The sequence below is a fragment of the Micropterus salmoides genome, unplaced genomic scaffold (assembly GCF_014851395.1).
Source record: "Micropterus salmoides isolate LMB-PRFRI ecotype aquatic unplaced genomic scaffold, ASM1485139v1 Ms_hic_scaffold_17, whole genome shotgun sequence".
Taxonomy (NCBI): domain Eukaryota; kingdom Metazoa; phylum Chordata; class Actinopteri; order Centrarchiformes; family Centrarchidae; genus Micropterus; species Micropterus salmoides.
In genome coordinates, this window is record NW_024040817.1 from 9,041,216 (window position 1) to 9,056,267 (window position 15,052).

At 41.5% G+C, this 15,052-nt stretch overlaps 1 protein-coding gene across 3 annotated transcripts in view; it reads left to right on the plus strand.

Annotated features, from left to right (window-relative positions):
• The window catches only part of pvrl2l (PVR cell adhesion molecule related 2 like), a 280,996-nt gene that overhangs the window by 159,361 nt on the left and 106,583 nt on the right, over positions 1 to 15,052 (plus strand). Inside the window, exon 7 of one of the 3 annotated variants that reach the window (XM_038724482.1) lies at positions 7,240 to 11,237. The exons of the other annotated variants lie outside the window; for them this stretch is intronic. Coding sequence (XP_038580410.1) covers positions 7,240 to 7,871 — 632 coding nt within the window. The 3' untranslated portion in view covers positions 7,872 to 11,237. Of the gene's footprint in view, positions 1 to 7,239; positions 11,238 to 15,052 lie in introns of those variants that run through there. 3 annotated transcript variants of the gene reach the window in all.

The following is a 15,052-nucleotide window of genomic DNA, read 5'->3' on the forward strand; positions in this document are numbered from 1 at the left end:
GGACTTTAGCATGTTCCTTAGCTAGTGATTCGGAAGACATATTTGAACCACTGGCTCCTGTCTGCAAACAATTCTTCTTTCATCGAGCAGTTTGTACCCTAACAAAGGTTAAATAGAAGTGGATAGTGCAACATAGCTAATAAGCTTCTATAGCTTTCTCCATTTTGAACTCTCCGGCTCTCTGTTCCCTCAACAGCTTGGTATTGGTCAATGGGGTAAAGTCAACACACAGCAATTAGGCTATGCTGGGTGTAGTCAACCAGAGATGGCAGTTTAACAGTAGGTGCGTTAGAGATGACTGCGGCTGACTGAGATCAATGACTGATCTTGCGGCATTTTTCTTTGCAAATGCTGCGACCTCTCTGGGGTCGTTTGCCAAGATCGTCGATACCGCTGGTTCGTTAGCGCTCCTGGCTGTTGTGAGTGGTCACAGTCGTTACGGTCGTTAGAACCGCCTGTGGCCAAGTCGACCATCGTTGGCATCTTCACCTGAGGCCAAGAGGTAACGCTTGTTAAGTTTACTGGGAAGTGAGGAAAGGACAGCATTTTAAGTGGGGGATAAGTAGTGGCGTAGACCCCCTCCTCTGTTCAGCGACGGCCTCTCAACCCGGGTGTAAATGGCTTCCTCTCAGTATAACAGCCAGGAGCACTAACGGATCAGCCGTATCAATGATCTCGCCAAACGACCCCACAGAGGTTAAATAGCTGAGTTTCCCTACCAGTCATTTCAGAACTGAAGAAGTCTCTTGGATGAGGGACGAAACGTCTTCTAGTATCTTCAACCAAGTCCAGTTGCCCTTGCCTTTAACCTTCTTTGGATAACTATGACCTGGATGATTGAGAACCGTCTCAGACATACAGCAGTCTGTTGCTAAAAGAGCTTCTCAGGGACCTCACAGTCTCGTGCAGGGGATGAGAGGTGTTGTCCATGATTGACGTCAGCTTGGCTAACATCCTCCTCTCACCCTCCTCTATGGCGTCTACTGGGCAGTCCAAGATAGACCTAAACCTCTTAACCAGTTATTTAGTCTCTTCTTGCCCCTCTCTGTGCTTCTGGATCCACTACGACTACTGCAAAGAAGATTGCTATTGCCACCACAGTGTCATAGAATGACTAATAATAATAATAATAATAACATTATGCACACACCAAAGGAGCTTAGTCTCTTCAGCAGATGAAGACAACTTAGGCTCTTCTTGTACAAGACATCTGTGTTGTTGGACCACTCCAGTTTATTGTTGAGGTAAACACTTACCGTAGTCTGATTTGGAAGAATACTGCATGTTCCTGGAAAATGGCACAGTCTCTGTGCTTTGTCATTCATGAATAAATGCTAATGAGATTCAGTTGGATGCTGTATAAGTAGTAGAGGTTTGCAAGCCCATCGGGACACAATACTGACTCGGCTCAGATCTTCTTTTTATAGACCATGATCTGGTTGGACTGGGGCTCAGTGAAAGTCTCTCCTTTCATTGAGCAATATTCTGTATTGCATGCTTGTGCTTTGTTGTAATGGACAGTAATATTTGTGGGCATGATTGTTGGGGGCACTGATAGTTATGTTTGAGGTCTGTAATAAATTTATCTCTTAGTGGCGTCTGTGTGTTTGTGTTTTTAAATGTATCAGAGAGACTGTGAATCAGAAAGACCTTAAACTGATGTTGGTCTTGGGCCGGAGTTGGGCTGAAAAATTGCAGAATTTGTCAAGGCTGAATCTGAGCCTCACCTACCCCCACCTCTGCTAGGATTATGAGCTTGTGCCTCCCAGACATGCTGACATACATGACGAGAGTAAATCATGAATTTATTATTTTTACTGTAGTTTGTTTATGGCTTTATACTGCAAAATATTACACAAACACAGTTTGAAGGTCATGTAGGTTATTTCCAACCAAGAAGCAGAATTTTTAGAGAATTTTTAGTTAGTAGTCACAGATAGTTCATCTGGAGGCAAGAATAAACCAAAGGTCAAATGTATTTAAAAGAAGAGATAAACCGAAAAATGGCAACCATTTTTCATTAATTTCCCTAAAAACTGAGGAGATTCTCCTCCTCCTTGCCTGTGGCACTGGCTTCAATTTGATAAGTCAGAGAAATGACAAAACTTCTTTTAAGCATAGAGAAGCCTGCACTCAAAAAAAGAAATGTTGATGGAGGACTTCTGTATCTTGTCAGATGAAAAAAATGATCATGCCATTTACAATCCCAAAGTTATATAGCTTTGTGTATTTATTACATGAATATTAAGGAATGAAAGAGACAGTTTAGCTATTTACTGAATTATCATTGGCTATACATACAGTACAGCTGTTTGAAACACTTTTCAAATAACTGTACAAATAGAAAAATAAATTACTGTACTGTATATAATTTAAATACAGTACAGTATTGTATATAAAATATAACCTACTGTAGTTCAAATTATAACTAGACTATAGCCTAAACAGTATTTTGCTACTAAAAAATACAGTAAAATCAGTAGTGCAAATGAATGCACACTACTAATGCACTTAATAATTAATTATTAAGCCACAGGTTGGCGGCGGTTTCAGTGCATTTCTAAATTTTTAACAGGCCTGAAAATAAACTGAAGGATGTCAATGCGGAATTGGTAGCAGAGTTTAAAAACAAACATTCATAATTTTGTCCCCCCATATGCTGTCATGTATGTGAAGACCCATTAATAAGTACAGTAATAACTTACAGTAATAAGTGGACAACTTTATTACTGTAAGCAAATTATTTAAACAACATTTGTATAGGAATGAGTTTGTCCCAAGCTTTTTGATCCATGCAAGCAATTGATCACTGTAACCATGATCACTATAAGCAGTTTCCACTGTTCTTGAATTTACTTTTTTGAATTTCTTAGAAGCACTGTGATCTACAGGCCAATAAGTAACTAAAATCAACATCTAAATACTTGTCTGATTTTTGATTTTATATATTAAACCATAGTCATAACTGAATTATTCAGCCGACTTAATGAGCCAATGTCTAATTTCTGTTTAATAACCTGTTTTGTTTAAGGTGTTTTGATGTTTGGAGCATATTCATATTTCTTGTCCTTGACCAAAAGCTGCTTTTAATGAGAATTCCCGCTGTGGAGCTTTTACAGTGGCTGCCTCTGGCTTATTATATGAATGTTGAAGCAGCTCTCTGTGTTTTCAGTTGTGAGAACGATGCACAGAGAGAGGAAGGCGAGAAGTGGTGAAGGAGATCAACAAAAGATTCCACTATTTTCATACCGCTTAGACTATTTTCTACTCCCCTCTCTTCTCTCTCTCTCTCTCTGTTTGTCTGTCTCACTCCACCCTTCTAACTCTTCCCACCTTGCCTCCTCACATCCCAAATCTTCTCATTTAGATTATCCCTACCACAGTCAATGTAACTGAGTAGAAATGGATGCAGTAGTTTTCATGGGCCTCTCTCTCTCTCCCCCTCTCTCTCTCTACCCTAATCTCCTCCATGTACATGACACTAATACAGAGACTGATATAAGCTCCCTTGCCTCTCTCTATGACATTTATCACGGTGCTTCTTAATGCAGGCAGGCTGCCGCTGTTGATGAGAAGTAAGGATGACAAGCATGGCCTATTTTCTTGCTAACGATAGTCTCTCTGCTTTTTTATTTTTTTCACTTTTTTAGGGAAAATATGTTCACAGAACAGTGTTTACTAAAGCGTCTCATTGGGCACTTGACAAGGATTTGACACTGACGTTGATGATGCATCTGGCACATTTTTGTCAGAGCTAATCCAGGATCCATTAGCGTTTTAGATTGTAATAAGTGATGTCAGAGAACGCTTGCAGAAACCTTGTATCTGATAAAATATGTTTTTCCACTGCACATAGATGTATTTTTAGCATTTTCAAAAGGCATTAAACATCATATGGTGCCATGATGAACTCATGTGCTATCACTGCTTACAATGCTCAACCCAATATGCCCATTTAATAGAGGGAAGTGACAAAAAATGACATCTGTGTCAAAGTTATACTTAAACTATACTTACACCTGAAACTGGGCAGTCAAGAAATAGTCAAATAGGCTTAAAGGAACATTTAAACATTTTGGAAAATACGCTTATTCACTTTATTGCTAAGAGTAAGAGAGATTAAGTTGAGAAGATCAATTTAAATCTCATGTCTGTACAGTAAGTTTCGATCTGGACCCTGGACGCGATTAGCTTAGTCTTAGTTCCTTAGGTCAAAACTGGAAGCACGAGGAAACAGCTAGTTGGATGGTTGAATAGCTTCAGAGCGCCCCTTTCCCCACACCTTAACAACGTTGGATTAGAGCAGGCTGTGTCAGACTGTTTCTGTAACTTCACGCAACTGAAAAAACAACATTCAGACCTACTTCACACAGTGATTGGTCAGCTGTGCTGAGGTGAAAAAGGGGCCAGGGGGTTGAAGTTCTCTCTAGCTCTCTTTTTTATTCTTTATAGAACTATTTCTATCACTCTTCAACTGAGTGCAGCAATATCTTCCAAGAGAGACTGACTGAAAATGTGCACTGTTATCCCTATTTTTAAACAACAGCCCGTCTCCCCCCTCTATAACGGATGGCTTTTCACTCCACCTCACAGTGTGGCCGTTTGGATCAGGTAAAAAAACTGTATTTCCGAAGTGGTTGCACAACGCGCCATACGAACCACTTCTTTTTTAGTACAACCCAGACCTTAGAGCAATCTCTTCTCTCTGACTCCAGAGACACCCACACAATATCTCTAGAGGGCCTTTTGATCCTTGAGTTTTGAATGAAAGACAATCAATGGCTTCCAGCACTATAGGTCCATTCCACTTTTTACTCAGCCCATCACAAACCGTGTCACTCTGTGTGTTTTTTGTGAAAGGTGCATGGAAGTGACATTTTGTGTTGCTGTAGTCTGGCAGTGTTTGTTTTGTGTTTTATGTGAGTGTAATTAATTAAAATGTTGTAAAACAATCAACTGACCAGTACTTACCAGGACTTACTATGTGATGGACACATACCGTACAGTCATCACAAAATCAACAAAGTTCCATTACACAAGATCATTTCTGTTAAAATAAAAATCAACCCTCAGCATTGGACTTTAAGAGAAGCTTGAAGAGAAAGATGTGCTGCTCTCGCATGCGACCCAAGATTTATTGAAAAATGAACATGCCAGCTCTAATGGGCCTTTGTAGGAGCCTTGTTCTTTATAGCCTATACAGAATAATAGATTTTTAAGCACTTGATTAACAGAAGAACGTCAGCCACCGCAGACCTTCCACAAAAGGCCATTATTCAGCTGTCTTTCACTCAAGCACTTGATAAATGCCACTAATGCTTAAAATATAAATGGCACAATAAATATAAATAACATTTGGCCCACACCTTGTGTTTCCATGCCAATCTGTAAGTTTACAGAGAGAGAAAACTAGGACAGGCAAAGTTGGATTTATCATCCTTAATGCCTTCTGTCACTTCAATTGGATATCACCAGACACTGTCCCCTAATTTAGACATCACATCCTGTCCCAAGAGCGCCGCCTCATTCGCCCAACCCGTCTGTCTCACCCTGGCATAACCCTCCTGCATCCCCAGGAGGAGGAGATCAGAGCAAGAGTGTTTGAAATCAAACTAAGACCTCTCCTCTTAACTCTCCTCTCTTCTCATCTGCTCCACCAAAAACCTCTTCATAGTTTTCTCTCCTCTTGCTCAATTCCTCTCCTCTTTCATCTCCTCTCTTTTTTCTCCTACACCCACAGAATGAACAATTTGTATGAATCACAGACACCAAAACCAGGCTCACTTACAGTGACATCCCCCCACCGGTTTTGTTAGCATAGCTCATTCTCGCCAGAACCAACCATACAGATCATTATTTGATGTCGACGTGATGTTTGACGCGATTTCATTGAAATAATTAAAAAATTCAGTCCCTCGCTGGTACTGCCCTGGCACGTAACCCCACACCCGTTCATTTCAGCCAAGCTCAGATTGTTTGATTGGCATTCACTGCTGTGTTTGCCAGGAGTGCTGGCAGATCCTCACTGTTATTTGCATAAAACAGGAAGGGGTTCAAATTTCCCTGCTGTTCTGCGTTCCGCTGCCCTTGCTGCACCCCAAAGAAGAATCAGCATGCAAAAAATTTGTACTGGCCTAGTGTAGTTCTGCACTATAGCCTCGATGCTTCTCCTTGCCTGGTTTGACACTTTCTTTTCTCCCCTTTTTTTAGCCCAGCGTGAATCCACTTGTACAAATCCTACACTATCTCAGCACAGACCTCTTTTCTCTCTCATATTCCTGCAGAGAATCCTCTTAAAAATGTCCTGGCATGAGTCTTACTCCGCAGTGTGAACCTTTTACCTTTGTGCGCTGCTGATCAGTGAGATCTGGACCTGGGCCTGGGTTGACAGCAGGCGATCACTCGTTGCCTTGTGGTTTGACTAGCTGACCGATAAGAGCGGCTTGGGGAGGAAGCAGTGGAAGCAGAGGATGGGAGGATGAGAAGGAGGAAAGGGGAAGAGGAGTGGGTATAATTAGGAGGCTGGGAAAGAAACATGGTAAAAATGGGAGGGCTCGAGGGATGTTGAACGTTGTTGCACTATCCAGGCGTGTGTGCTCATTTCCACTGAACCTCTTTAAATAACCCCTCTGCCTGTCTGTCCTGTGTGTATGTCTCTCTGTCTCTCTGTGTGGCTCTGCTGGGCCGATACCGCTAACCCATGGCAAAGACAGCACGAAAACTGATGCTGTAAACCCATCTCTCATTTTTGTTTCAATCTTCGACTGAAACAAGAGTGTAGAGGCAAACCTGGCTCACACCAACATGAAGTATAGAACAGAGGACGATTACAGTAGTAAAGTCTTTACCCCTGCTGGCAAAGGGGGGCGGGGCAACAAAAACTGAAGTGCCAGCAGCTGGACAGACATGTGTATAGAGCAAAATGCTGCGCAACGAGCCGCTGGGAGAGAGTGAATTCAGCCATTCAGCCTGATCCCAGCAATGACTGACTGCACCCTTACCAAGGGATTACACTGAGAAGAACATTACTACACACTTGTAAGAGGATTGTAACACACGTAGAAGAAGACACAACTACTTTCACTACAGCACACTTACAATAAAAGAAGAACTGTGAATACCTCCTCCAAAACTGAGCAAGACTTCCTTAAAAACAGCCATCAATTCCTGCCGTTTTTTTTTTCTTTTCCCCCACCCATTTTTCCATCCCTCCTTCCAACCCCTTCATCCCCTCTGCAGAAGCCTTGGAGGATCCGTCCAGTGCTGGCATTGTGGCGGGCGCCGTGATCGGCTCCCTATTGGCCCTGCTATTGGTTGTCGGGCTCATTACCGTTCTCCTGACCCGAAGTCGCCGGCAGCAGAGACGCGGCTACCCAAGCAGTGGGGACTCCATAGCAACTGGCAGTGGCGGCAGCAATGGAGACTATGGCAACAAAGCCCGCCTGCTCTTCAGTGGGGCTGGCAGCAACAGCAGTAAGAATGGGACCGGTGCCAACAATAACGGGCCTATCTACACATATCGTGAGGGCTGCGACGCCACAGGGACTCTAACGGAAAAAGCCAACGACTACCACCATCATCACCTCCACCATGCCTCAATGGGCAACCCACCCTCTGCCCACGACATCCTCCTTAGTGGCGAGATAGACGAGGCTGAGAGGAGGAAGTTTGAGCTGGATGACAGCATGGAGGATGAAGAGGAGCGGTATGATAGGTTTGGAGGCGTTGGGGGAGGCGGAAACATGTTACCCCCAGCCTATCATGTCCGCAGAGGCCATGGTGTTGAAGAAGAAATGGACGTGTACCTCGACGACGACATGGAGTCTCAGAGAGACGGCTCTGTCATTTCCCGGACTGCTATTTATGTCTGAGGGCAGAGGAGAGGTTAAGGAAAGGTGAGGGCTGAAAATGGAGAAAGGAGATGTGGTGGAAGGAGGGGAGTTCGAGCCAGCCCCCTTTGACACCAGATAAATCAACATCGCTTCCATCAGCTGAACACATACCTGCTTCATTCAACCTGATTAAAGAGATTCCATCAATTAATAGTTCCTCTCTGCTTAACATCGACAGTATACTTTTAAAAAAGAGGATTAAAAGAAAAATAATAAAAAGTAAACAGAAAGACAAAATTAAGTTGTGAAGCTGATGATCAACGTGATGGCTGAATATGTGAGTGTGTTTAACTGTATTATGGAGACAGTTTTCATTCAGTGTCAGCCAAATATAACAAAATGGAAAAAAATTACTGCAAAAAGCAAACAAAAACCACAGCAACTCTGACGTGACGCTGCTTATAGCTACGTTATTGTTTCTTCAGCTTTGCAAGTGTGTTATTGTGTTGAGTGACTTCATTGTATTTTATACCATACAAGAAAACTTAGTCTGCAAAGCTGGAAGCACCAAAACCACTATTCCACCAATAACAACACTATTCAAAAATCGCCTTCCTGTTTTAAAATAAATAGAAAAAAATCTCGCATAACATGTTGAACTCTACATAAAACTGTCCAAACGGCTTCTGTGGATGTTGCCGCTGTGCTGCAGACGCCAGCTTCTAACATGCCTGAGACTTCACCCGAATTAATTTAAAACTTGCCTAACTCGTCATCATGGCAACAATGATGGAGTTTCTGTTCATCCCGATGACTTTTTGAGGGGCTTACAGCGACTCTGGGTTCCCGCCCCACCCTGTGACACCACCTGGTTTCCTGATGGGTGCCATTGAAGCGAGGGCAACTAAACTGAATAACATAACAGACTTAACAGTGTGTGCTAATGTGTGGCTGGCTGTGGTATTAATGATGTGCATCATCTATATATTGGGCGTCGTCTCACTATAGCACAATTGTTGTTATTGTTGTTATTGTAGATGTTGCTGTTGTTGTTGTTGTTGTTACTGTTGTGTAATGGTGTTGATCTCGCGAAGGAAAAGACGCACCGGGAGCCTTGGGGGTTTCACACGGTACCACATTGGGTCGGTAATGACTCATTTAATGGTTAAAAGAAAAGATGTGCTCTTCCTCTCTTTTCACTTTCTCTGTATTTCCTCTTCTTTTATTTCCCTTTTCTCTGCCTTTTTATATACTCTGTCTCTTTTTCTTTCTGTTCCACATGCATCCTGTACCATTTGTATATTTTTCTGACGCTCTATCCCACACACATTACATCTCTCTCACTCATTCTTCTCTTTCTTTATTTACATAATAGGCGCCTTAGATGAGTGCCGCAATGACTATGTGCAGGAAGAAGAGGAGAACTTGTATTTATATTCCTATCTGGGTCGCATTCAACGAGGCAAAATATTCAATGGCTTTGTTGGAGGCTGTTATATTTAATTTTTTTCATTTTCCATGTCCCGCAGAATGTTCTTAGGCTATGTACCGGATTATTCTATGTTCTGTATTCTGATTGGACAGAAAGACATGTCTCATTTTAGGAGAGGATGTGGAAGCAGGCTAAATGAAAAACCTACAAACCTTTGTGTCTTGTACACTGCTACAGGTGGTACTAAAGTTTTTCTTTAAATAAGTGACACACCTGCTGACAAGGTGCGAAGAGAGTTCACTAAACATGCAAAACTGTTTTTATGATTTGACTATATATATTTTTTTTAAATGACAGTACTTTTTAGAATGGATATGGATAGTTGAAAACTAAGATGCAGCTCTTATATTTCTGGAACACATTTGCCTTATTGAGTCCCAGGTTTTTCCTACTCATCTTTTTTTTCAGATTACCATTGCAATTAATTTTTAATTAACTGAATCACTTGTCTTTGTAATGCTGGGATGGTTGTGAGGTTACACAGGGAGGCTCTGGTGAGGGGAAATCTCTTCATTGCAGGCAAACCTCCTTGGAGATGTATAGAAAACCTGGTCAAAGTTAGAAAAAAAGAAATGGAGAGCAAGGCCACAGTTAAAGAGAAGCTGAACTGAGCACATCTTCTGCTTTTAGCTCACTTAACTCACTAACTCAGCCACACACTTACTTACTGATATGTGGTGTTTGATTGAGCAACTTTGTTCAGTTGAGTCATTTTGCAATCAAGGGGACTGTGAGTAAAATAAAAAATAAAACAGTATGGTATGTAGTTACACTTTTGCATAATGTTAGTAAATTCCACCATATTTGTATTATTGGGATGTTGTTAATGCTAATATTTATGAGAAAGGATCTGAAAAGGGAATTTGTAAGGAATGTGATGATCTTCAACACTAGAAAGGTCAGTACATTTTGTGTTGGTAAACAGGCCTGTAAATTATTTCATTTACTCGTGTATCATGACAATCTAGGATTAAATTGTGATAACAAATAAGGATGTTATTACGCAAAATTAATTTATAACTAATGTTCTTTGGGTTTAAAATCTGAACACAGACTTGTCCATGAATTGAAAGCTGAGATATTTAAAATTTGAAATTCAAAGCCTCATTTAATCAATTTTGTTTCAGCTCTTCTTCCCACTGACAACAGATCGCTTGTTGTTGATTGTTGAACACTATACAATGTGGAATCAGCTATTCTGTAAATGAGAGTTATATCTGCTATGTTACAATACATTTCAGTGGAGGCATTACAATACATGTCACAGTGTGTTTGGACAAGTTGCCAATTAATCTCAAAGTAACTGAGACACAGCCATACTGTAAGTTTTGTTGCCACACGTCACATGTAGTAGAACTTGTTTATTGTGTTACTACAGTACAGTTTGGATTAAAGTATCGTGTGTTTTCAACTCCGTAGGGTACATGTATGCTCCAAGGTCAGGATGCTTATATTTTATAAAGCAAAAAATACCTATTTTGTTGGAATTTCATCATGTCGATAAAAACATATATGGTTACAAATTGAACGTACAGTTTACAGATACTTATATCTATAAATTAAGTTACTGTTTGAAACATTTCCCTGTATCTCCCAAATGGAAAATATCTTTTCTTATTTAGAGTTTAAAATGTTAATGATTCTCACCCTAAAAATAAAATCCCTGACTTTTCTAAGGCATAATCTTTCTCCAGCATATTCAACCTCTATTTGGTCATTGTATGCCTCAGCACATCTTTTCCGCAGGGTTTTATGCAGCGCCACAATTCGAAACAGAAGACTGTGATCACAACTTTGGCACCTAATTAGTTCCAGAGTCTTGTAGCATGTATGTACCCTTAGTGAGAAAACTCATCATCAGTCATAACTTTTGTTTTTGCACAACCCATTTTCAATAAAAAAACATTTTCGAAGCAATTCTCTGTGGAAAAACTGGTAATTAATTAAGCAGCGCCTTGTTATCAGTCTATAAATACCAGACTCCCACATCTCTTTATTTCCTCAGCACATTTCACAGCACAATGCAGTACACTGCACCTGCTCTGGGATATTTAGCCTCCCCAACAGATCTGCGACATGTTTCAAGTTTTGCTAACTTAAGAAGAAGTGTACTCTCTGTCGTCGCAACCTCTCTCAAGTCCAGCCACTTGCGCACAATCACACCTGGAAGCTACACATTACATAACACGTTTTCCCACTATGCAGCACATTTGAAGGCCCATTTACAACCCGGTATTAACATTTAATCTGTATTTGTATACGTTATAGTAAATAATGACACATGATCCACAGGCCTTTGCATTTACACCTGGTATTAGTAAGCTTTACATTATCTTAATTGTGATCAGATCTCGATATGCAAATTGGTTCAGCAAGGCTAGCGGATTTGTCAAGTAACAAGGTGCGTCCCAGGTCAAGGGAAGCAATTCCATGGATGATCCGACTCACAATACATTTTGTGTGCATTTACACCTTGCATAAACACGTGTTTTTCTCATCCATCAAGTAAGATATCCAGATACACATTTTTATGCCACATGAAAAAACAGATTCCCAAACATCCACTTCTTCAAAGAAGTAAAATGTTGTGTAATCTAGAGAAATGTGCTGTCAGACAATAGCAGACAAAAATGTGTGAGTATTGAAAGGATTAAAATGACTTAAATAAAATAAAAAAGAGCAGGCCACCATGAAACATGTCTGACTTTAAGACTCGAATTAAGCGCTTTAGAAATTCAAGACAAAGGTGCTTAATCATTTTGCGAGCAAAATTTTGTAGAATGGAGTTAAAAAGGCTCTACGGATAAGGATCTGGTAACCTTCAAAAAAGGCAGCCTGTTTCTTTATGTCGAGGAACTTCACAAGAAGGTTAAAATGCTACCTTGAAACAAATCCAAGGGTGCTTGACAAGATTATTTATCTTTGATGAGAATAAATAAGAATTAATCATCCTTAAATAAGAAATGACTCTTGAATTGCTCTTTTTGAAGTGAGAGCAACAGAGTGTCCCAGCATCCTGTCCCTTGAGGTGAAAATGGGGTCTTGCTACAAACGTCCCTGATCTTTAGTCTGCTGCCCCACCTCACATGGCGTGTGCTCTGGGAGGTTGTGGTCCTGAATGCAACCCTTGTAGAGTCCTGTCCTTGCTTCTGTGAGTGTGGCGCCCATGCTAAGCAGAGGACGCTGTAACAGGTCACTTGGCTCTGTCAGAGGGAAAGAGAGTGGAACGGAGGGAGGGGAAAATGGGGAATGAGGGTGGTAGCTTGGTACTCCATCTGGGGAATACCAAATAGGCCAAGAGAGAGGGGAGGGAAAGGGAGAATTTTTCTTCTCAGATCAGAGAACTCCAGAGTTAAAAAAGAAGAGAGGCAGAACAAAAACTGAAACCTCAGCCCCTGCCGAGAGGATGAGAAGACATCACCAGGTTTTTTTGTAAACCACCTGAGACCAAGAACGTTTGAAACACTGTCAATTATTCACCATCGAGCCTGGAGTTAGAGATGGGCAGATTTGTTACTTGTGGAGCCCAATTGGTTGGCTGCAGCGTAAAGATGAGTGTGTCTGAAAAAAATAAAAGACTGGCAAGATGGGATTTATAGCTCTGACAATGAAAGCTGGAGGTGGAAAGGAAGCCTCAGAGGAGTATTGTTGAGTGCAATGCCACCCCTCTGCTTGGTGATTGGCTGCTTCCACCCAACGACAACTGACAGTCCTTTTCAACCCGGCCAATTAGTGAAAAAAAGGCTGTCCTGTTTAGCTTCCCTCAGCGCACTCTATCGGCGACAGATCTTTTTAATTGTAAAGAAATGTTCAGCTGCACTCCAGAGACTCCTATGCAGGGGTGGAATTGTATATATTCTGCTTTTTCATTTTCACCCTCTCAATGCTTCAGCTTTAGCACCAGTACAAGCTGTTCTCTCCATGTTTAATTCAGCAGAAGGCATGAAAGTGTTCCGCATTATCTCTCTGCTTCTCTCTGAAAGAGAAGGAAGACGGCAAGATAGAAAAAGAGTGAGAGGGAAAGGGGATAGATAGGAACAGAGTAAAGAGAGAGGAGGAAGAAGAGGCCTATTAGTTATTGAGCTCGGCTTTTGTTGTTAATCCAGTTAAAGCCAAGCCTCTACCAGGCCAGCTGAGACTCCGGCAGATGTGGATGTTTCCTCCACCCAACGCTGGTTAGAAGAGGTCTCAATGTGCTCTGTAACCAATTTACTTAAGGCAGTGCTGTCCTGATTTCCTGCTTCTTAGGATACCTTCCTCTTCTCCCACTGTGCTGCTCTTGCAATGTTCTGTACTATACTTAGGGATGTAATTCGTCACAGATGTTTTTTGTTTTGGACCTGGTTATTTCAGGTTTTTGGTATGCACGTTAAAACAAGTTCTCCAACCCATATGACCACATAGGTTGTTTCTTCTTACGACCTTTGGACATGTTAATAGAATGGCGATCCATGTCAAATAGGTGTCTGCTTTTTTTTCTTAAGGGCCCGTGTCCACCAAAGTTTTTTTTCTGACGCCAGCGTCTATTTTCAATTCATTGCAATGGGAGCGCCGCGTTTTTCAAAGCTGGTAAAAACGCCAGGAGTGTGACGAGGCACTAAGCACGTTTTTTTTCCGGTCGCCGAGAGTGGAAAAATGTTTAACTTTGGGAAAAACGCTGTGCTCGTCACTGTCACTTTTTACACAGCCATCCAATCACAGTTCAGGAGGGGCGGGACAAACACCGCACCGAGCACATCCGATCTTGAATGACTGGATGTGCCAATTCGCCGAGGTGTTTCCTCGCCCGCAAAATCTCATGAACCCACGTATGGGCAGTCTGTGCTCTCATGTTTCAACCTTCTCTTCATGCAGAGCAAGGGCCAGAGCAAGTAGGCCTACGTACTTTGTGGTGACATTTTTACATTCAGTAAAATTATGTAGGCTACTTTACTTGCAGCACATCACCTCCTCGGATTTTATGTATCATAGCAACCAAAGCAGTCGGGAAAAAACGCTGCGCCTCAAAAACGTCCGCTAGCGCTCCCTGCTGGGCGTTTTTAGAAGAGCAGCTGGCGTTTTCAGCTGGCAAAAAACACTTTGGTGAACACGGGCCCTTAGTTGTGTTTTTCACTGAGTAGAGGTCCTCTGGGTACCACTGGTTTGGACTCACTGCTGTACAATATTATGCACACTCTTCCCTCAGCTGTAGATCAGTAGAAACAGAAGAAATGGGGGTCGGCTGAAACAAAGCTGTGAACACAATTTTTACATATTATCACCTTTTCAGGTGAGTGTTTCAAGTTGATGTGGCAAACTTGTTAGCAAACAGTGCCTCTATATACATGGAGCATATGCGGTGCAACAATAACAATCATTTGCATTTCTTCCAAGAAAAATATCTTTAGTGTTGTAGCTGCTCAATGCTCCACAATGTTCACCAGCTAGTTGCTTACTTTGTCTGTCCGCTGTTTGATGTTGGACAGGTAGTGAACAGAGCTTTTTTGCTGAAAACAAGTGTCTGCTGCTAAGAGTGGTGAGAGTGAACCAAAAGCATATTGGGCCTTAAAACCTAAACAATAAGCTACTATTTCACACTAAAGGACACCATTTCAACTCACTTAAGAATCCTGGAGCATTTCTTTAATGAATTGGATTGAAAGAGCCCTTTATATCGGCTGCTTCTGACCCCTAAAATCCAGATTTTCAGATAGCTGAGCCATTAACTTGATTCAGAATGAATGTGGCA